Here is a 23712-nt window from a genome sequence, read left to right as displayed (position 1 = left end):
TTTACTGGCGTAGTTAAATTTATTGGAAAATTGGGTTCCCCAGGGACTGTTAGCAAAGTGTAATGCGGAAACACAGCAGTCACTCATGCAACCAGAAAAAAAAAAGTTTTAAAGCTGATACACAGCTTCTATTCTTCCAGCCAGACAGTCGCTAAAAATTAGGAATGTACAAGGTTTAAAGCTGCTACAAAGCTTCTATTCATTTAGTCAAGACAGGCGCTGGGAAAATTAGGGAGGGTTTGACTACTCCTGATAAAAACACAGATGCGGCCTTGCTTTGTGTCTACTTACAAGGACAGTTAGCGGCAGATATTTAAAAAGGTGGGGGCAAGGTTGACTCTCTCTCTGTCTTATAAAATATTTAGTTACAAGCCATTGCTTGAGTAATCAAAACATAGCATTTCACACCTAGCAAGGGTATATAGGGAGATTTGTAAATAATATATATTCATACACTGTTAAATAATATGCGTTATACTTGTAGAGCTTATATTGCGGAGTTGTGGGGTCACTGTATGAAGGTTTAAAACGCCGAAAGAAGCACTCCGTCATTCTTTCGTACAACAGAATAAAGGTCAGTGACCCCTGAACAGTAATGCTTGCTAAAACCATAAGATTAGGGCTGCAAATTGCCAAATTAGTATAATGGACGAGCTTTTGTGTCCATTCACACAGAGACTTCGAAATAACTCTATAACTGTACTGTTTTCGTCCTCTTCACCATAAGTGTTAATAATAAAATAGATCATCATTTCACACACACACATATTACTGAGAAAAGCAGGTTTTAAGACATGCGGCAGTGTGAATGACATTGATCTGAGTTCAAACAGACACCAGAAAACTTGGGAGAAGCGTTGGCTCCCTCTGCTGGTGCTTCATGATAAGAAAAGAAAAAAAAACATTTGTTATGCATGTTGGCTTTTCTGTGGCCTCTTCAAGAACTGCAACATGAACATTGGACAGGAGCTTTGGCTCCATCGTGTGGACATTTGGGAATACTGATTTCAGACTTTTATTGCATATTACAGAAACACACATCATGGCTGAGAAACACTCCTCTTATCTGTGCATCTTGGAGAATGCAGTCCAGGAACAGAGCAGGATTAATGGACGAAGCAAACTTTGGCCAGTGGAACAACACGCCTACAAAAGATTGATAAAAAGATGGAAAGATAAAGCCATTTGGGATGGAGAACGGCTGAATTGTTCCCCTTCAGAAGAGATGGTGCAACAGATGAGCAGGGAAGTGATGAGACACTGTGAAGAGAAGAAGAACGAATGGCAGGACAGAAATCCAAGATATCTAAACATGGGAAAAAGAACAGCAAGAAACAACGCAGCTGCAGAAAAAGGCGTCTGGCCTTATCTTAAAAGGTGCTTCGATTTTGATAACAACAGGATGGGCAGTAAGCTGATTCTCACTGGAATCGAGAAGAGATGGATGGAGCGGGCTGGCAAAGAGCCATGGAACGCAATGGAGCTGGATGCTGAAGCAGCACGTTCACCACTAGAGGCCGCCAAACACAGCGGAGGCATGTTTCCGGCCCTAACACCCTCATCCACTGCCCCTCCCTCATATGCCAACAACCCATTCACCCCTATCGACAATGACAAGCCCAAGCATGAACAAAGCAACCTGTATCCTGACCTGCCACCGCAACACAAAGACAAGCATGAACATGAACAAAGCCAACTGTACCCTGATCTCCCACCTCCCCCTCCAAATTATGTGCCCACAAACCCTTTTATTCAGGCTCCAGCAAGACCAGTATCAAAGGGGTTCCTGAAAGGCATCTTCGCAGTAGAGGAAGGAGAGCTGCAGATACCTGTCTCAGTAGAGGAAAAGGAGAGAAGAAAAAGAGCGAAGCAAGTTGAGAAGACTGTGGGATACCTGATGACTCACCTGAGCGCCCTAGGGCTGCCAAATACACCCGGACCTGCAACTACACCTACACTAATTGTCGACGCACACAATGGGCCACGCTTCGATGCTTTCGAATTGACAGCCCCACTCGAAACTCGGCACAGAGTGAGCAACTCAATCAGAGACCGTTACCAACACAGACAAGAAGACGACACACAAGAGGATATTCAAATAATCCTGGAACAACAACTGGAGGAGCTCGAACAGCTGGAAAAAGACCATGCAGCAGCAACAGGCTATACGCCTTACATGGAGGCTAGGGGACATGCTATACCACAAACGGACCTGTGGGTTCCTGGTGCAGAGGAAGAGAAGGAGCTGATCGAACTAGCTGCACAGCCAGCCAACGAACACAAATGGCCACAAACACATGAAGTACAGAGGCTAACGCTAAATGGAAATTTCACAGGATATGCCACAGCCCCATCAACAACGCGCAGTGGACAACAATATGGGCCTGACTCACGTCAGATGCCACTCAGAGCAGCTCCAACAGCTGCAGCCCCTCACCAGATGGCATTTATTCCCTTCTCCTTCATGGACATGTCAACACTGCTGACTGCACTTCCTTCACTGTCTTCAGGAGCAGAGCCATGGCTAGACGAGCTAGATAAATATACAAAGGCCCACAAACTGGCACTTGGTGACTACAGAGGCCTGCTGGCCAGAGCATCAGACCCACACACACTGAAAAAACTTGAAGCCGCAGCAGGAACCACAAACGCGCCTGACCCCACGCCCATAGGCGGTGTCAGGCTGGCACTACATCAGGCCATACGGAGAGAGTACCCCACCCCAACAGACCACAGCCAAATGTCAACCTTCATGGCCAAGCCTGGGGAGCCTGCTGCAGATCTCCTAGCTCGCGCTGAGCAAGTATGGAGAACAACATTTAGAGAATCCCCAGATGCATCTCAGACATCATTGGCACTCTGGAGAAGCATGGTGACCAAAGGATTGCCTGCAAAGGTAAGAGAGGCGATTGAAAACACTGTGGCCATCGCCTCCTTCACTCAATCGTCATGGAGAGAACATGTACTGCATCACTATGATAAACACAGAACAGCTGCAGAAGCATCAGATGTGGAGCTCAAGGCACTGCAAGTGGCACTGATGAAGAGACAGCTGTCTGACCTGGACTCGGCCCAAAAGATTGCAAAGGACAAAAAGAAGCAGATGGCTCAACTGGAACCACTAGCAGCACAAGTGGTCCCTGTAATGGTGCAGCAACCATGGCAACAAAACCAAAGAGGAGGACAAAGAGGAGGTGACCAAGGGGGTGGCCAAGGAGGCACTTTCTACTGCTACAACTGTGGAAAACCTGGTCACTATTCACGTGACTGCCGCTCACGTAGTCAGCCGCAACAACAAGGCCCAACACGTGGAAGAGGAGGAGGACCCAGAGGAAGAGGAAATTATCAGAGAGGAAGAGGAGGCTTTCAGGATCCACGAAACCAGAATCAAGCTGGACAGCCATACCAGGCGCCACTAGGAGGCACTGAGCAATGGACGCAAAATGATCCTAGCTCCGGAGAAAATGTCAACCAGGCACTACAAGCTCAGTGGGCGAATAACTATTATCCCTACTAGGACACCCCACAACCACCTGGCACCGGCATCATGAAATTTGGACTAGCAAGTGAGCCAACTCTCACTTGCACAATAAACGGACAGGCACACACATTTTTGGTGGACACAGGGGCAACATATTCCAGCCTCACGTCTCCACAGGTCCTGTCATCTAAATATGTGTCAGTGGTTGGGGTCTCAGGCGCGCCAGAACGCCAGTGGTGCACTAAACCTTTAAATGTCCAAATTGGAAGTCAACAATGGTCACACAGCTTCCTATCAGCTCCAAACTGCCCAGTAAACCTACTGGGCCGCGATCTGATGACTAAATTCGGTCTAACAATATGGCTAAACAACGAAGGGGTCCAGGTCTCACTGGACCCTCCCCCTGCAAGCACACTATCAATGCCTGTGCGAATACTATCAATGCCACAAACGTCCATTAATGTGGAATCATTGGATGAAGAAGTGTACTGGCTGAGATGTCTAGCCACAGGACCAAGCACACCAACAATTCAATTCTGGTTCAACATACACAGAGAACAGATCCAAAGACTGCATCCATATAAAACTCCTCTGCCATATGTGCACTGCACTATGAATGTCACGGACGATCCAGACTGCCCATATGCTGAAGATTGGGACATCAATATGGCACACCTAACTCCAAAAATAATATGTCATGATGTGTATTGTGGAAAAGAAGGCGTGGCTGCAGCAGTGATATTGGATGATTATCAGACCAAGTGGTATGGTCTCAGCAAAGAATCTGCTCCACACGTCACCCTAGCGGTTGGATTTGGACAAGAGGCCAGAGGACTCGGCCCCATGATAAAAAGAGCACATACTCTGTCATGGACACACACAGATACAGCAGGACTGCTGAAGGCAACAGAAGAAGATATGTGGCGATGGATCATCTCTACCAAAGAACACACACTACCTGAACATTTACCACTGCCACGCCATCATGGTAAACCATGCACTGACCATCCTGCAACTCAAGCTCTATTGGACGGCGTGCCTGCGAAACTATGGACGACTGGCCCTTATGATGTGGGAAAATTGGCAACGGTCAAACCTGTGAAGGTGACGCTGTTGGATCCATTTGCACCTCCTATCTGGCATCCACAGTACAAACTAAAGCCAGAACAAATCGCAGGCATCGCCCCGACCATTGCAGGTCTGCTACAAGCTGGAGTGTTGGTGAAAACTCAATCACCATACAATACAGCAATATTGCCAGTGCAGAAGGCCGGAAACAACACAGGCTGGCGGATGGTACAAGATTTTCGACCAATCAATGATGCCACACAACCGGCGTCATATCCAGTTCCAGATCCACATATTGCCTTAACAAATCTCAGCCCACAGCACTCTTATTTCACAGTAATTGACCTTGCTAACGCCTTCTTCAGCATCCCTCTGGACAAAGACTCACAGACACTGTTTGCTTTCACATTCAACGACCAGCAATACACCTATTCTCGCCTGCCACAAGGCTTTCGTTGTTCTCCAGGTTTGTTCAACCATCATCTCAGACTACACTTGTCTGATATAGAGGTGCCGGATGGTGTCGTCCTCATACAATATGTGGATGACCTCCTGATTGCTGCCCCATCTTCTGCCACCTGCCTGGAGGCCACTGAGACTCTGCTGCTGCTGTTAGCCTCAAAAGGCTACAAAGTTAAGAAGACCAAGGTCCAAACATGTAGGAGACAAGTCACATTCCTGGGTCGCACTCTCTCATCTAGCGGCCTGGCTGTAAGCACAGCCCACAGAGACAGCATTCTCCATCATGACAGACCTATCACCGTGGGACATATGCTGTCATTCCTGGGTCTAACAGGCTACTCTCGTAGTCACATTCCAGACTACACTGACCTCACCACCTGTCTCAGAAGCCTGCTCAAGGAACCAGGAACTAGAAACACCTCTGCCCCACTGGTGTGGACACAAGACGCTGAAGACGCGTTCACCAAACTCAAACAGACTTTGTCACATGCCTCGGCACTTCAAGCTCCAGACTATTTACTCCCTTTCCACCTAGATGTTTCTGAACAAAAAGGAGGGATGGTAAATGCAGTTTTGTATCAGAAAAAAGGGGGAGAAAGAGTGGTACTCATGTATCACTCATCAAAACTGGACCCAGTTGAAGTTGGCCAATCCACCTGTACAAGACACATGGCGGCAATTGCAAAGGCGATCGAGAAAACATCCCACATTGTCATGTGCCACCCTCTGAAAATCCACACACATCATGGTGTGGCTGCATTCCTCCTCAGCAAAGAATTCACGTTCGGAGCTGCAAGAAAATCGAAAATTCAACGAGAATGCACAAGACCACATATTGTCTATGAAACAGGAGGAATCAATATGGCGTCATCACTACAACAAGGACAAGGAGATCAACCACACAGCTGCGAAGCAAGAGCAATCATTGAAAACAAACTAAGGCCAGACCTGGGAAATACACCAATCCCAGGAGCAGAAATGTGGTTATACACGGACGGATGTTGCTACAAAGGAGATGACGGAAACACAGCATCCTATGCTGTGGTGAGACAATTCGAAGACATGGAACACACAATAGTAGCATCAGGTATCCTACCTCAACCAGCATCAGCACAACTGGCAGAAGTCGAAGCGCTCATACAAGCCTTGAAAATAGCAGAAGGAAAATCAGTAAACATCTTCACAGATTCTGCTTACGCACATGGAGCAGCTCACGTTGATGGGCCCATGTGGCGAAGAAGAGGATACACAACATCAATGGACGCACCCATCAAACACAAGAAGGAAATCATGGCACTGGTGGAAGCTATGAAGCTACCAAAAAGAGTGGCAATCATGAAATGCAAAGGACATGATGGCAAGGCAAAGACCAGAATAAGTGTGGGAAACGACAGGGCAGATGAAGCTGCTAAAGAAGTAGGAGGATACAGACCAAAACAGATGGTTCTGAAAATAGCCATACAAGAACCCGAAATCACTGAAGAAACACTGATTGAGATACAGAAGAAGGCTGGACCATACGAATGGTCTGAATGGCAAAGGAAAGGAGCAACAAAAGGAGAAAGTGGACTTTGGAGATCCCATGATGGCAGAGTGGTAGCACCAGCAGAATTGTGTGTCTCACTGATACCAGAGGCACATGGACCAACGCACGAAGGAAAGAAAGGAACATTACAAAGGGTGGAAGCACTGTGGTGGCACCCACGCATGGAAAGTATGGTGTACCTCTTCTGCGACGAATGCACCACCTGTGGGGATCACAATGTGAAGAAACCGTACAAAACACCTATGGGCTCTTATCCTGTACCATCAGCCTGCTTCCAAGACATCAGCATAGACTTTACTGACATGGGACATGATAACAGAGTACAAGGAAAAAGATACATTTTGGTAATGGTGGACAGATTCTCAAAGTGGGTGGAGGCAATCCCAACTAAAAAAGAAGACGCACAGACAGTAATAAAGTGGCTGCAAACAGAACTGATACCTCGCTATGGTGTTCCTAGATGCATAAGGTCCGATAATGGTTCACATTTCAGTAATAAGCATTTGCAGGAAGTGGAAGCCAGACTAGGAATCAGACATAGATATGGATCAGTGTATCATCCACAGTCACAAGGACTGGTAGAGAGGGCAAATCAGACGCTAAAATCAAAAATAGCAAAGACATGTGCGGCATCAAAGCTGACATGGGTTGAAGCCTTACCATTAGCTCTAATGGCAATGAGGAGCGCACAAGGAAATGAGACGCATCTTTCACCACATGAGTTAATGACAGGGAGGCAAATGCCTGGTCCTCCAAGAGACAGTAGTCATATTCCTGCTTTAGATGTGCAGCAAGTTGAAATGAAGGCATATATGACTGCGTTAATCACTCTCACGGAGGCTCTCTCCAAACAGGTCCAGCGGACCAGTGCAGCTGACCAGGAGGAAGTAAAAAATCTCATCCGAGTGGGTGACTGGGTCAGGGTCAAAGTTCACAAGAGAAAGTGGACTGACCCCAGGTGGACAGGGCCGTACGAAGTGAAGGAGGTTACTTCACACTCGGTCCAGGTCATAGGTAAATCAGGAGCACCTTGGCACCACCTGACACATTGTGCCCCAGCATCTGAGCGTTCCAGACCCTTAGCAGAGGTCCGAGGTAATCTGACACAAAATGCCGTTTTATCTGTTTGGGAGAACGGACATCCAGCCACAGGGGATTCATCCCCCAGTCACCTGGAAAGACATGAGGATAGGTAAAAGAACTGGGTGGGTCCTATTGGGTTTGGGGGTGGCATTTGTGATATTCTTGACTTTGGGATTGAAAATGGGGGACAAAACAGTGAACAAACCAACTAGCGGAAACTATGACTGTCTGCCAGAGGCAATGCCAAATCTGACAGGGTTTGAGAGTCATCCAAGCTGCAATCTGACAACAAGTGGCAAGGATGTGAAAATGCCAAATCTGACAAGGTTTGAGAGTCATCCAAGCTTCAACCTGACAACAAGCGGCGAGGATGTGAACAAAACTCAAAACGACCTCGAGAGAGGGAAGGTTAGGCAAAAAAGAGATGCCTCAGAACCGGCATACAAGCCACCACCAAAAGCGTGTCGTGCATATCTGACCTTAAACTATACCAAGGGGAGCAAAACCGTTTTTACTTTTGATTTGTGTGATGTGATTAACTGTGGAAGACGACCAAAAGCATGGAGAGGTCGTGCTGTGTATTTGTGTGCTGACAATGCCATAGTCAACAGATGTGAGAATTACGTGAACGTCCCGTCCATAGCGTTTTGTCATTCCTGGGGGGCGGTAACAAAGTACACAGGGCGGTGGAAGCCAACAATGCGAGGGGAAAGTCCGAGAAGGACCTTATGGGACAAAATAGACTTCCAACGAGACTTTTCAGCAACAGCCAATCCCTTATCTCTGTCTCTGAACAACGTCACCAAAAGCAGCACAGGAAAAAACATAATATGGTTCGCCCTATTAGTGGACGTCCCAGGCAAAGACCCGAGAGTAGGAATTCAAATAAACATAATTCCGCACAGACAACCGCCACCACCAGACCCACCTACTGTCTTATCAGAAGACTTTTCTAAATGGACTCCCCAACAGGTGATCCAATTAGCTACAGGACAAGGAAGCGACAATGTTTGGTTAAATTGGATTGTTGATAATGCTATAAAAAACAAAATGAGTGGCTGTGTAGCTTGTGCTGCAGCTAGACCAGCTATGTTCACCGAACCAGCACCACTATATCCTGAATCTGACCCAACAGGATACGCGTGCATGACAAAAATGACTAAAATGGCTACTCCACCACATTGCACTACTCTGGCATCCATATTCCCACCGATTGACAACCAAACTGCAGTAGGTTATTTCAAAGCTTACAAAGGACTAGGATCCAGATATGTCTGTTACCATTTCACCAACGATAGAGCTCAAATCCACCTAGGTAGTGTGCCAGAAGACTGGTGCAACATGACACGACCAGGCTCAGAGATAGGTTCTTGGGCTAGGGGAGGGCTATTCTACTACTGTGGGGGTCTGCGCTTATTCACTAACATACCACCATCTACAATAGGAGTCTGTGCTATGGTGAGGCTGGCAATGCCACTTACCTTAGTGGGAGACAAAATAGTACAGGAGCAAAACAAAGTACAAAGCCTGACCCAACGCAGACGCAGACATATCTTAGCTAAAAGAGCAGCTGGAGCTGAGTTCAGCCTGGACAGAGGTCCAACCTACATAGATGCTATCGGAGTGCCCAGAGGAGTGCCTAATGAATACAAATTGGTAGACCAAATTGCAGCAGGTTTTGAGAGTGTCGCAAGTATTATTCCATGGATGATAATTATGAATAAAAATGTTGATCGTATCAATTATGTGCATTACAATGTTCTTCGTTTGGCTAATCATACTAGGGATGCAATAGAGGGTCTGGCTGAGCAGCTGGCCCCTACTTCTTTGATTACTGTACAAAACAGAATGGCTTTGGACATGTTGCTTGCTGAAAAAGGAGGTGTTTGCTCAATGTTTGGAGACCTGTGTTGCACTGTCATCCCCAACAATACTGCGCCGGACGGTTCAGTCACAAAAGCACTGAATAGTCTGAGGGCACTGTCAAACGAAATGCAGGAAGCATCAGGTGTGAACAATCCATTTGGAGATTGGATGGAAAACATGTTTGGAAAATGGAAGCACCTGATCTTGTCAATAGCAGTGTCAGTGGGTGTGTTCATTGCAATATTGGTCTCATGTGGATGTTGTATAATACCCTGTATTCGTTCTTTGGTTGGCCGTCTCATCACCACTGCCCTCTCCAAGGAACCATTACCACCCCCTCCTTATGGAGCTTACCCAGTATGGGAAGAGCAGAACAGCCTGGTAGGGTCAGGAGAGGCAGAGGAAGACACCAGCGTGTGAACAGGGTAGGAAAGTAAAGAAAGTGACGTCCTTCAGACGTCAAGAGAGGGATTTGTTGATAAAATTAGCTTATATATAGTTTTAATCAGCAATTAGCTCATATACAGCTTAATCAGCAGCTAGTTTATATGCAGCTTTAAGTAGCAACTAGCTTATATACAGTTTAATCAACAGCTAGCTTATATACAGCTTAATCAGCAACTAGCTTATATATACAGTTTAATTAATCACTAGTATATTTGTAGTTTTAATAACCATTATCTTATGCAGCACTATTAACCACTTATACAGTGCTCACAACACAGCAAGGCCAGAGAGAAGCAGGTGAAAGGTTACTTATTTAACTGCGTCACAAGGAGCAGGCAGCCATCTTTCAGAAAGATAAGACAGTGAGATTCAAGCGAGGGCCAACGCCCCAGCTGAGCCCGGCTTTCTCCACACACTCTTTCTGTAGGTCCTCACGCTTACAACACCTCACTCACACTGACGGAAACCAACGCCTATTGGGAGGGGCCAAAGGTGAATGGACATTCACGGCTTCCAACCAAGCGTAATACATGGCATAAACGTGCTACGTTTGCATCTTTGACTTTGACTAATGTATCAAGGGGGCGGACCCCATATATTAAGGATCATGCTGATGTGTTGAAGTGTGTCTGATGGTGGAACTCTGCGAGTGAAGCTATTAGTGACCCGTGCACGTATTACTGCAGGGCTGAATAACTCCTCTGTTGATAAATAAACCTATTGCTTTTGATTTAACTATACGCCTCTGAGAGCTTCTGTTTCATTCTTAAACCTGCTCTAAGTGTGAAAGACAGCTACACATTTTTTCACAACACAGACACAGTTCACACCTCGCTGTGTTTTGTCTTCTGAAACCTGTGTATTTCATATATTTGTGTGCTTCTGAGGCAAAAATAAAAAGAGAAAAATAAATAGCGGTATGCGTGTGTGTTCTCAGATTTAATTACTCTGTGGTGGGAAGCAAATTTTAAATGTGCCATTACAGCTTTCACACACACGCATTCATCATACTGAGAGAGGGAAAACAACTCTCACACACACACACACAAGACACGAGGCTGTTGAACGTGAACTGTGAAACAAAGCAACAACAACAACAAAGCACGGACACACATTAACAATAAAACGTGCAAAAACACAAATGACAGTGGACACACACACACACACACAGCCTGATTCCAGCCTGTGTCTATCTGTCTGCTTGTATATGCTGCTGAGCGGGTGGCGCATGTTTACACCTGCATACTATTTGTACGTATCGTGCACGTGTATATTTTTGATGCGCACGCTTGCAAGCAGCTGCAGGCTGCTTTTTCCCGTGTGTGTGTTTCTTTGTTTGCCCGTGTACATGTGAGCTGCTGTGTACTTAGCCTGTCATCCAGGTAGAGAACATCAGACCCCGCAGGTACAATTCACTGCAGTTATGTGTCATTTGGGGAAGAAGCCAGACACGAGGTACTTGTACTGCTCTACCTGGAGAATAATAACAGTAAATACCTCCTCGTCCCGCTGTTTGAAAGCCAAACCAGCGGGAAACAGACGCGTTTCAAAACTGATCTGGTCTTTTGATCAACCTGACAAAATGAGATGACGGATGTTTTGCTTTTTAATCAAACAAAGTTTCAGTGCGTGCATTTAACTCCAGGGAGGGATGAGGACACGCGCTTGTAGCGACGGCAGTGAACACATTAGTTGTGATAGCAATGTAGCAGCGGATGTACCGAACTAAGCAGTTACAGTAACCGTAACAGGAGTGGTGGTCGATGTACTCGGAGCAGTAGCAGTGATCGTAGCACAAACAACTGAGGTGCACGAAGTAGCAAAAGTCTTGGCATTGAAATTCCAACATAAAGACACATACAGTGCTGATGTTGTGCCTGAATGTGACTGATGCGTCATTTGAAACGCCGAATCGCTGCTGCCCGGGTTGGAATCCGACCCGCAGTCCTTTGTCAACCCCCCCCCCCCCCCCCCCTTCAGTTGTGCTGTCAAATAAAGGCAGAAAAGACCCCAAAACAGAACTTACTGTGGGACTTTGTGGTGGAGATTTCAGGTTTTGTGCTGAAGGGAAAGAAATATTCTGGAAAGCTTTCCTCTGGCTGGAGCTCGTCTGGAGATTCAGGTGTGGAGGAGACTGCAGCACAAACAGAGTGATCACACACACGTGTTCTCGTGAGGAACCATTCATATGCAGATCATTTTACAGATTCACCTTTTGGTTTATAAAACCTCAGAAAATACTGAATCAATAAATGTTCACTTGACACAGAGTCCAACGTGACTCAATCGTATTTACTGAGTTTCATTACGATGCTGATTGTATTGTGTCGTCTCTCCGTGGAGCGCTTTTGTTGCTTTTAAATGTGCTCCACAAACAAACTGACTTTAGTCTTAGACATCAACATTCTCCTTCATCTTTCTCTCTGACCTTCCCAAGGCCTGGCGTGGAGCAGGGGACTCCATTCACTCCACTGGCTGTCGGAGTTCACCCCGTCATGGGCTCGAATCTGAACTTGGTGGAGGTGACCGGCCAGGGCGTCAAATATCATGACTGGACTCTCCTCGGAGAAAACCTGATGGGATGGAGAAAGAGGTTCGATGACCACTCGCTCATCTGATCAGCACAACACATTCATCAACCGAAGTTTCAACAGAAACTACAGTTTTCTTTTCTTTAATGCAACCTGTATACAGTGTACACAGCGGAGCCTCGCTGACTAACCTCGGACCAGTACACGGAGCCGTGTGGCCTGTATCTGATCTGAAACATGAGGGGGAAAGCAGCATGCAGCGGCCAGGAGGCAGGGAAGTCCCACGAGACCATCAGCCTCTTTGGATGGCCCTCGAGGGCCTCCACCAGCAGAGACTCTGGAGGGTCCGGTTTCACTGCAAACAAGGAGAGATAAAAAAAGAAAAAGAAAATTAGAAAGAGATTGAGCCACAAGTATTCCCTCTATGGTTGGCACACTATTTAAAGGACAGCAAGAAAGAGATCAAGTACGAGAGGGCAGATTAAACCGAAAAAGCCAAAACCACAAGAAGTATCTGATGAGTGGTCTACCGTTGCAGCTTTGATCACAAATGACCACTCTTTCTATGCATAGAGCACCGCGCTTTTGACACAACGATCCACAACTTTTGGAATCTTGTGTTTTGCAGCATATTTGAAGCACCACTGTGACTAAAAAAACAGTATGCAGAGGTTGAGGGGGAAAAAGCGGTGAGCGATATCCAGCAGGCACTCCAGCAGCCGCTACGAAGACCGCCTTCGAGGACGCCGCGGGACGGCCTCCGCTCGAGAGCGACGAGAACGCCATGCGCACGGAGAGGAGCAGCAAAACAAGATAATTGAGGTCATTACGCGAGGACAGAAAGGGAAGGATCTGATGAAAACAAGCACATGTGAAAAGGACGGGAAGGTAAATGCATCTTTTAGCTTCTTTGAGGGGGAAAGCATCGGTTTGTGTGTCTGTGTTGTTTTGAGGCACAAGAGGAGCAGATAATGGACGTGACTGGAAGCATGAGGCTTGTAACAGCGTTTTTTAAATGTGTGTTGGTAGGAATCACAGAGAATAGTGACAATAGCAGACATTAAATAGCCTGTTTCAGTAGAGCACTGGAAGCAGAAATAATGGTGAAAATGATCAACCCTCAGAGAAGAAAATACCACCTAAGTGCTTCATAGACATCATAGAAATGTGTCACTAAAATAGGAAAAATACATTTCTTGAACCACTCCTTTGCTGTGTGTGTGTGTGTGTGTGCGTGTTTTAATGTGATCTTACATAGCTCGTGCAACCTAAAGCGGGCGGACGTCGTCTCAGACCCCAGGGCGTTGGTCTCTGTGATCCTCAGGGTGTGGATGGTCTGCCAGAAGGCAGGATGATAGATGTCGCAGAGCTGGCGGGCCACATCCAGGACGCATGGCCTCCACTCCTGACCGGTCCCCCTTTCACGAAACAAAAACAAGAAAAGAATGTTGCATTCTGTCGGGTGAGACACAACTCGAGTGTGCCGAAACGTTCAGAAACAAGACACCGATGCTCGAGTTTCCTCAGCTGGACACTTTGCTTGAGAAGCACTGCTGTGATGAGTTGTGGTGAAATGTTTCCACTGAGTGCCACATGGCCAGAGATGGAAGCAGAGAAGCACAGACAGGGTTCCCATCGGGACACCACTCACGCTACATGCAGCTCATTCTAAACGTAACATCTGTGGCACATGCACTATGTTTAGCCTCTGTTGCCCATTGTGAATGTGACCCTGGGCGTTGCTGTTGGGCTTGCAGTAACTCGCTCTTACCTGAAGGAGGCGTCGTACTTGGCTGGCAGGAAGGTCTTCACCGATTCCGTCCAGGAGCAGCGAACGTGCGTGTGATTGGGCACTTGACAGGAAACGCTCAGCAGCCCAGGGGGGTCTGGGAGACGGGAGTCAGGAGAGAGAGGGAGTACGTTTTAACGAACCTATTAAATGTAATATTTGAAATGTTTCTCTGTCTCGTCCTCGGGTCGTAAATGAGCAGCTCTGTGCTCTGGTGTCCCTATTGTGAATATTTCAGGAGAGGCTTGGCCAGTTCTGTGGAAAAAGAAAAGTCCCCGTCCCTTTAAAAAGGAAGCCCACTTAAGGGAGCCGCTTCCTGTTGGAGACAGCTACAGGAAGCGGAGGGCTTTTGTCGATTAGACGGCCGACAAGACCACTTCCCTCTGAGGACCAGCAGCGCCGCTCTGACCGTCTGCGTTTTTTAACAGAGCCGGCATCAATCAAATGTTGAGAGGAGGAACTCATTCATGAAGTAAAAGGGGGAGACAGAAATATAATTAGAGGGATGAAAGAGACACACGAGGGACGTACGCATGTTCCTGCTGCAAAGACTCTTCTTTTTTTTTTTAAAGGCTGCAGCGAGAGACTAAAAGTATGGCAGAGGTGTTCAAAGTGTAATGCCTCCCAAATGAGGCGCTGCATAGCCAGGACAAGTGGCAGCACGACAACACTTACGGCCCAGCCTGAGTGTGACGGAGTGGAGGAGGAGCCCCCGGGCGTCGTAGCAGCTGTAGTTGCCCTGCGCCGAGTGGTCGACGCGCAGCAGCAGTAAGGCTCCATCGGAGGTCACTCTGTGCCACGGCAGCGCTGAGCTGTGGTTGAGATGCCATGCCACCGGCGTCCTGGTGGAGAACACATGAGAGTTTACTTATTGTGGCCGAACAAGAGCTGAGCTCTTTAGAGCAGTCGTTCACAAAAGACGAGACAATATGGAGAATTCCTTCCTCCCATACATACTGCAGTACGCCTTTGAGCCACATGAGGGAGCCTGGATGTTTGTATTGTTCTAATAATTGTAGCCTACTTATGACTTATGGATCAAATATGAAAGGCTGGTGTACGTTCTGTATTGATGCGAGGAAAACTAAAAGAGCCTGTTAACCCCCTCAATGCATTGATTTGGTCTCATTCATAAAGTAATTAACATGTATTTATGTTTTTCAATAACACATGCATAAAATAAAGTTGTGATTTATCAAAAGATTTATCTCTTCTAAAGAGCTGGTTCACAAAAAAATTAACTGTTTTGAAAATACTGCTTTAAAAGGACATTATCAGAGGAATGAAATACCGAAATCTACATATCACAACTTTCATTTGAACAAAACAGCCGGTTTATTCTTTGTATTTCTCACCGACAACAAATCCCACGAAGAGACTACAACCAACAGCCATGTTAGTTTACCTGCAACAATAACCGTCTGTGGCACACGAGAATAAGAATCATTAAGCTGTTGTTCCACAGATAATAACTGTCAGAAGGGTTAATTAACTACTGGGTTTGTCTTATTATCTGATTTGCTGACAATACAATGCAATTCACTGTATAACCTCTAATTTGTATTTGTTTTTGACTGACTTTTGTTTTCATTGAAATGACAGAAACACCGTCTCTCAAAACAGATCATTTTGCCTTTTTGCACTGGTTAACCCTTTGTAACATGATAAGTAATCTCCTGTTGTTGACCGTCAGACCACCATCAAAACAGCAGTTTAATTCATTGACAACATGAACACAGCTGGCTGATGAATCCTATACAAATGGATATCACTGCAACGTCTTGATGACTTTCTTCCTGTATGACTATTGAATGTAATAATAATTCAAAAAAAATCTTTCAAATTCCCATATGACTGTGCTGTAAACACCTCTTTGTCATGAGAAGACAAAGAGACATAACTTCAACGTACACAGGAAACTGTTTGCTCTCCTCACCTGATTCGTGACTTCCCGCAGGCCAGTGTCACATTGGACTGCATCTGCCCGTACCGCACACCTGACACTGCAACACACGGACATCACACAAAACAATCAAAGCGGGTATGTGCGTACTGCAAATACCGTGCAGAAATACCACGCGTCCGCGTTGTCTGTATCAATGTGATTTAGGCGCCGCCATTTACAGTGGAGTCAACAGTATCACGATAACATGACCGTACAAGGTTTGGGATCCTGCAGACACTGGGCCGGGGAGACTTTGGCACGCCGTCTGAAGCTGCTCAAGGGTTTTATTTTTCTGACACTTTATTATTATCAGGATTCAAATAATCGCTCTATTAGCAAATCCACTTTAATATCGCTACAGTAATAGAAAGAGAAGCGTTTCAAGAAGATATCTAGAACAAGACACAGATGTAGGGCCCCTATTTAAACGGTCTATGGCGCATGGTCTAAAGTACATAGCTCAAGGGCATTTAGGGTGTATCCGACTCCAGGTTTGCTCGTCAACCAGCTCGTAATCTGAGCCCAAAGTGAAGCGCAAGGGGTCTAAAGTGGTCTCTTCATTAATAGGTGTGTTGTGGGCATTATATGAATTAAACCAATTAGAGTGGCATCTCTAATTGCCTTTAAAAGCCAAGTGTGCCTGTACCTGGAGCGTTGTTAGTCCATCAGTAAATCTGAGGAGCGAGCAGGTTTTCTGCCGAGGGGAACGCATCTGCTTGTGCACCAAGTGAAAGAGTGCGAGCGGACCGTCTACAGGAGCAGCCGAGCCTCGGCCGTCACCTGATCCTCTGTCCCACCAACAGCTCCATTCGAGTGCATGTGGGCAAATGCACCGATCCCTGCGTGTAGGTCCCTGCGTGTAGGTCCCTGCGTGTAGGTCCCTGCGTGTAGGTCCCTGCGTGTAGGTCCCTGCGTGTATGTCCCTGCGTGTATGTCCCTGCGTGTAGGTCCCTGCGTCTAGGTCCCTGCGTGTAGGTCCCTGCGTGTAGGTCCCTGCGTCTAGGTCCCTGCGTCTAGGTCCCTGGGTGTAGGTCCCTGCTTGTATGTCCCTGCGTGTAGGTCCCTGCTTGTAGGTCCCTGCGTGTAGGTCCCTGCTTGTATGTCCCTGCGTGTAGGTCCCTGCTTGTATGTCCCTGCGTGTAGGTCCCTGCGTGTAGGTCCCTGCTTGTATGTCCCTGCGTGTAGGTCCCTGCGTGTAGGTCCCTGCGTGTATGTCCCTGCGTGTAGGTCCCTGCGTGTAGGTCCCTGCGTGTATGTCCCTGCGTGTAGGTCCCTGCGTCTAGGTCCCTGCGTGTATGTCCCTGCGTGTAGGTCCCTGCGTGTAGGTCCCTGCGTGTATTGGGAACCTGCCTGTGTCGGCACATCTTGATATCTGAATAACGTTACCTTTAAATAGCAGGAAACTATTGCACCACTGACTTTAGACCAGGTTTTTGTTGGTCAAAGGCGCAATCTCTTTCTGCCACCTCAAGATATCAATGTGTCAACAATGCCTCTAGCGTGCAGAGGGGCACAGATAGCTACTTACACAGCGTGGTGTGGACATGACGGCTGTGCCGGTGGGAAAATAGCAATGATGGACACTTAGACCAAACACACACATTCCAATTAGAAACATTTTTGATACGAATAATGAGCCTTTGAAATGTGGAAATGTACCGGTGCTGATCCAACTGAGAAACAAAGCCCAACACATTTCAATTTGGACAGATTCAAGCTGCTTTCTGCACACTGTCTGAATTTGCTTGTTCATAAGATTGATTCACTGGCTACAAATACACCCTTTTGTGGTGCCTATCCATGCAAATAGCTTCAGCTGTGTGCTGCGGTTTTGAGATATCCATCTGTGAGATTTCTGTCTCCACCCTTTTTCAACGGCTCTGAATGTAATTTCCTCATATCATGACAAAATGACATTTGCGTTGCATAAAGCGATAAAGCGAGGTCACCGAAGGTTTGGTGAGTAATCGTCAAGATCAAACCTTCGGTGACCTCGCTTTATTGCAATTTCAGTGTGTTGAAAACTGTGAGAAAAAGCTGACAGGCCAAGTACAGTTTGTATCACAACAGAAGAGTTTTAGCAGCTGCTGAACTTGCCATCCAGCTAAATTGTGCAGGCGGAGCAGATTTGAAGCAATACTAAGTGCAGTGTATACCTGAGCAAATATTTTGTGTTGACTGCAGTAATTGGCCAAGCTGATACTCTATCTCAGTATGTGCGTGCATGTTTAGCTTGGCTCCGTAACATGAAAAGCTGGCGTTTACAGTAGATCTGAAGTGGAAAAACATCACTCTGACTGCCAGTCTGCCACGCATGCACCTTCATTAATTCTCAGCCTCAATCACTCAGGCATGCACACTCCCTGCTGCCTCTCCTCCCTTCGTAACAAACAATTTGTCCCATTTGTTTTTTCCTCTCCTTCATTTCTGATACAAACCCATCATTGTGTCACAAGTCTGAGCGGAAAATGGTATCGCAAAAGGATTACAATCATTAAGTTCGATGAAAGAAAAGTGACTTTGTCGATTGCATCAGTAAGGGGACCAGGCAGGTGAAGCATGTTATTATTCAGTGTGCTCTGTTGGTGTACATTGATGTTACTTTCCCCTTCTGCAATAACTTCATGTGCCCTTCAGGGGCCGACAATCCTAAATCCAAGTTTACACAAACTCAAGTTACCGAGGGCCTTTTCAACGCTTGGTTTTCACTCACACCCAAAAGATCGCTTTTCTGGCCTGCCTGCTGTTGTTTTAGTGGCGGTGGGAAGAGAGACAGCCGAGGTAAAACATAAAGCTACATTCATGTTTCTGTGTGGACGAGCAGAAAGCAGGACAATGAATTCTACTGAGCTCCTTTTTTTATTTAATTGGCCTGTTTATTCTGCTGCAGTGGGTATGGGAAACACTTTGTCATGGATAAAAGCATCTGCTAAATGACTAATGTAATGTAATGTAATATACAACACAAGGCAGGGTGAATAAATCGGAGCTTCTAAGACAGCGGTTTATTTATTGGACACTGTGAACAAAGCTGTGGGACATTTGAAAAACATGTATCACAGAAAGGATTTATTATGTTCCACGTTTCGTATTTTGATAGTTCTGTCCACTATAGTTTTCAACTGCCCTGATATTGTTTCAATCATTAAATTAAAGCCTGAGATCAGGTAAATAGCAACAGGACAGACAGACAACAAGACCAGACAGATTATTCAAATGACTCATTGGGAGGTTAAACCGGGAATGAGCACACCTGAACAATTTCAGGAGAAAATCGTATGAAGCTTTTCTGATCAAAGAGGAGATTGCAATTTAAATTGGGTTTATTTTCACACCACAGGCATGCATTTCTGGGCTGTATAATATTTAAAAAAGACATAAATGTGCCAAGCGTACCGTATCAGAATTGTCTTTTTAGTTCTTGACATAACTCAGTAATAATGAACCATGACATCCAAAAGTGACGTATCTACTGATAACAGCTGAGCTGCCCAGTTATGGCGATGATGACACACCGCTGGTCGTGTCCGACAATGCTCTGGTATCAAACTGACTGCATGTAAAGCCTGACTGTTGACTGCTCGGCACTTTAACAGTTTGAGCTAACGTTAGCTTTGCAAAGTGTCAGGGTTTCTGAATTGTGGAGGTCCCAGCGTGGGGGCCTTGACGGTGACGAGCTTAAAACACTGTGTCATCGGCATAAAAGTTCACCCACAGGGATTCCATTAAAACTCTCAGCTGTCTGCTTACTCTCTACAACTGCCGAGCTACTAGCGAGCTACCTGTCTGAAAGTGATGTGCGGTGTGTGATGTGTGATCACCTTCATCATTATACCATGTGCACAAAAACACTTGCCACTAGGTTGGTCTTATATGATCAGCAAAAAGACAGAGCCCACTCCTCTCGAATTAACGAGAAAAGGCCAAGAATGTTGGTGTTGTTGTTTCGCTAACTCAAGAAATGAACTGAAGTTTACCAGCAACAGTGGTCCTTACATTTTCTGTAGTTTGTGAAGAAGAAACTGTTAAATTATACATTTAACAATTCAAATTGTGGCTCTTGCGTTTAGACAACTGCACATTCGAACTGCAATTTTGAAATAAAAATGAGAAAACCATTCAGACCTTAAGTGTGTCCACACAACCAGGCAAGTACAGTTCAGAAAAACTGCATTTCTACTTGCATTTAATTTGCACTTAAGGATATTATTAAAATCTTCCATTGTCTCTTTTCTCATTAACTTTTAATTTATCACAATCTTTTTAGTCAATGGCTCTCGCATCAGTGTTTTCCAGATTTTCTTTTCCCCTTTAACCACCAACACACACACACACACACACACACACACACACACACACACACACACACACACACACACACACACACACACACACACACACACACACACACACACACACACACACACTCCCTAGGTTCCTGTGAGTGTGCGTTACCTGGGGCCTCAGTGCAGTGCAGAGAGTTGGCTGGTCTGAATGTGTGTATTCATGTTTTATTGGCAGTGAAGTACATTATTCCCCAAACCCACAGCGTTCCACTCATATCTGATTCTCCCTCTGGCAAGAGGGCCCAGACACATGCGCTAGCACACACACATATGCATAAAACCACACAGACACACACACACTCTAATTCACACAGGAAGGCTGCAAGTTTCTCCTGACATTGAAATCAGATGGCAGGGTGGACACAGAAAATTGCAAGCTGTGTGAAATTCAGTACTTTCCAAACCATAAAAAAAAGAACTCTGGAGCTGCCGCAGGGTAAAATTAATGGGAGGGGAAAACTTTGACAGTTTCACCTGAAGGGCCAAGGGCGAGTGCTCTTATTGTTGGAGCAGTTCATTTGGCCGGCTTCAGAAAGAGATACAGCAATAGAGAGGGAGACCGAAACAACGATGGGGGGGGGGGGGGTCTTTCAAAGAAAGAAGAGAGTTTCTTAATGTCAGACAGATCCATCAAGCGCTGTGTGAGGCGGGGGGGGGGGGGGAACAAAAGAAGAAGGCTTCAACAGTGGATTTCTTGTTTGCAGAGAGGTAATAAAAAAAAAAACATGAATTCAAATTCAGCTATAAAAAAAATTAAGTTGCACATCAAAAATCAGACAAAGAGGGAACCATTACGTTGAACACTGATGTGTTTCAACAAAAACAAAAAGTTCTCTGATCAGGAGAACTGCTCGGACTCTGCTTTGAAATTGCTCCCTCCTTTCTACTGCAGGAGCTTTAGATCCCACGAGCACTTTGAGTCGAGATAAGTCAAGAGCGCCCAGAATAGTTCACAAAGGAATCCGCGGCTGATCCTTAACAGAACCGTGTGTCTTAAATACGTCCTCGGGAACAATGTCTCTCTCTGCTCGGTGAGCATGCAGACGAGTTACCTTCATCAGTCCGAAGCTGAGCTCGACCGGGGCGCAGCGACCACGATAGAAACCAGATGACTGTCAGACACACAGGACTGGACAAAAGGCCTGGCATCTAGAGAGAGAGAGAGAGAGAGAGAGAGCGAGAGAGAGAGAGAGAGAGAGAGAGAGAGAGAGAGAGAGAGAGGTGGGAAATAAATGAGGTATAATTATTGAGAGTTATTTTCAAGCCTAAAGGTTTTGGCGGTAAGCATAACAACATCATCATCATCATCATCATTCTGAGTCCATTTCGTGCAAGTAAATTGGCATGAACAGGAAGATCTTTGGGGAAACCAGAAACGTCCAATTTCTTTGGTCAATTTCCTCGCTGGAGCTGCAGTGACGACATACCAATGTGTAAATGCTTTGGTAATAACATGTTGCAGGCTGTAAATTCACACACCAGGCTGTGTCTGCCTTTTTACTTATTGTTGCAAATTCTATGCCACGAACAGTCCGAAAACGCAAAGACGACGGTTCAAGACGACCGGTCGCTTCTACCTCTGTCAGCACGAGTCTTTCTCAAAACTAACAGCACATTTCTCATTGAAGAACAGAAGGAAATGATGCTGGAAATGATTTTCTGTTTCCACTGGCTTTGTTAGGTTTTAGTTCAGGTTGTGCTGGAGAACAGATCCATGGAGCGGTTTGGTACCCCTAAGCCTTCTTTCTATGTAATTTAACCAAGATGTGCACACTCTCTCTGTGTCTCCGTCCTCTCTCTCTCTCTGTGTATCTGTCCTCTCTCTCTCTTTCTCTCTCTCTGTGTCTCTGTCCTCTCTCTCGCTCTCTGTCTGTCTGTCTCTCTCTCTCTCTGTGTATCTGTCCTCTCTCTCTCTCTGTCTCTGTCCTCTCTCTCTCTGTATCTGTCCTCTCTCTCTCTCTCTCTCTCTCTCTCCCCCTCTCTCTCTCTCTCTCTCTCTGTGTCTCTGTCCTCTCTCTCTCTCTGTCTCTCTCTCTCTGTGTATCTGTCCTCTCTCTCTCTCTCTCTCTCTCTCTGTCTCTCTGTGTCTCTGTCCTCTCTCTCTCTCTGTGTATCTGTCCTCTCTCTCTCTCTCTCTCTCTCTCTCTCTGTGTCTCTGTCCTCTCTCTCTCTCTCTCTCTCTCTCTCTCTCTCTCTCTCTCTCTCTCTCTCTCTCTCTGTGTCTCTGTCGTCTCTCTCTCTCTCTCTCTCTCTCTCTCTCTGTCTCTCTCTCTCTCTCTCTCTGTGTCTCTGTCCTCTCTCTCTCTCTCTCTCTCTCTCTCTCTCTCTCTCTCTCTCTCTCTCTGTGTCTCTGTCCTCTCTCTCTCTCTGTGTGTATCTGTCCTCTCTCTCTCTGTCTCTGTGTCTCTGTCCTCTCTCTCTCTCTGTGTATCTGTCCTCTCTCTCTCTCTCTCTCTCTCTCTCTCTCTCTCTCTCTCTCTCTCTCTCTCTCTGTGTCTCTGTCCTCTCTCTCTCTGTGTGTATCTGTCCTCTCTCTCTCTGTCTCGTGGCGTCTCTTTTTTTGTAAACCTCTCTTCTGTTTCTTGTTCTTCTGAACTACCGGTAATGTACAAGCAGCAGTCTGTCCTATTTGTCCTTTTCTTTGACTCTTTCCACCTCTCTCTCTCTCTCTCTCTCTCTCTCTGTCTGTCTCTCTCTCTGTGTCTCTGTCCTCTCTCTCTCTGTCTCTCTCTCTGTCCCCATGAAGTTGACTTTTGTTGTCCTCTTACATAATAATAATAATAATAGCAAAGTAAAGTATTACGTTTGTGCTGTGCGTCTGTGTGTGCGCGTGTGTGTGTGTGTGTAAGTACCCATATACATGCTAACAGCTATGCAGGTAGCTCTGTAAGGCTGTTTTGGCATAGCGGCACTTTGAGCTAAAAGATAACATTAGCATCTTAACTAGCTAGCAGTGACTATGCTAACATGCTGATGTGAACCAGGTACAGTGTTTTACGTGTTTCGCTAGATAGCATAGCATAGATTCACGCTGAACACATTCATGGGACATTCTTAAAAAGTGCATTGAACACGAGATTAGTGATACAACTGCTTTATGCAAATATGTTTGAAATGAAACGATTTCATTGGCTGTTTGCATTTCTAT

General features: G+C 46.0%; 1 protein-coding gene across 2 annotated transcripts in view; it reads right to left on the bottom strand.

Annotated features, from left to right (window-relative positions):
• il11ra (interleukin 11 receptor subunit alpha) overlaps window positions 1-23712 on the bottom strand; it is a 72219-nt gene that overhangs the window by 10038 nt on the left and 38469 nt on the right. Inside the window, exons 2-9 of one of the 2 annotated variants that reach the window (XM_079289137.1) lie at window positions 21617-21713; window positions 16210-16276; window positions 14949-15115; window positions 14256-14370; window positions 13739-13902; window positions 12676-12839; window positions 12382-12526; window positions 11980-12087 (exon numbers count right to left, since the gene is read on the bottom strand). In XM_079289137.1, the coding sequence (XP_079145263.1) occupies window positions 11980-12087; window positions 12382-12526; window positions 12676-12839; window positions 13739-13902; window positions 14256-14370; window positions 14949-15115; window positions 16210-16276; window positions 21617-21713 (1027 nt within the window). Of the gene's footprint in view, window positions 1-11979; window positions 12088-12381; window positions 12527-12675; window positions 12840-13738; window positions 13903-14255; window positions 14371-14948; window positions 15116-16209; window positions 16277-21616; window positions 21714-23712 lie in introns of those variants that run through there. The other variant, XM_079289138.1, reaches the window with a different exon arrangement.

Source organism: Melanostigma gelatinosum, assembly GCF_949748355.1.
Source record: "Melanostigma gelatinosum genome assembly, chromosome: 18".
Lineage (NCBI taxonomy): Eukaryota > Metazoa > Chordata > Actinopteri > Perciformes > Zoarcidae > Melanostigma > Melanostigma gelatinosum.
Note: the sequence above shows the minus strand (reverse complement) of the source record. Positions and strands in the feature narration are given on the sequence as shown.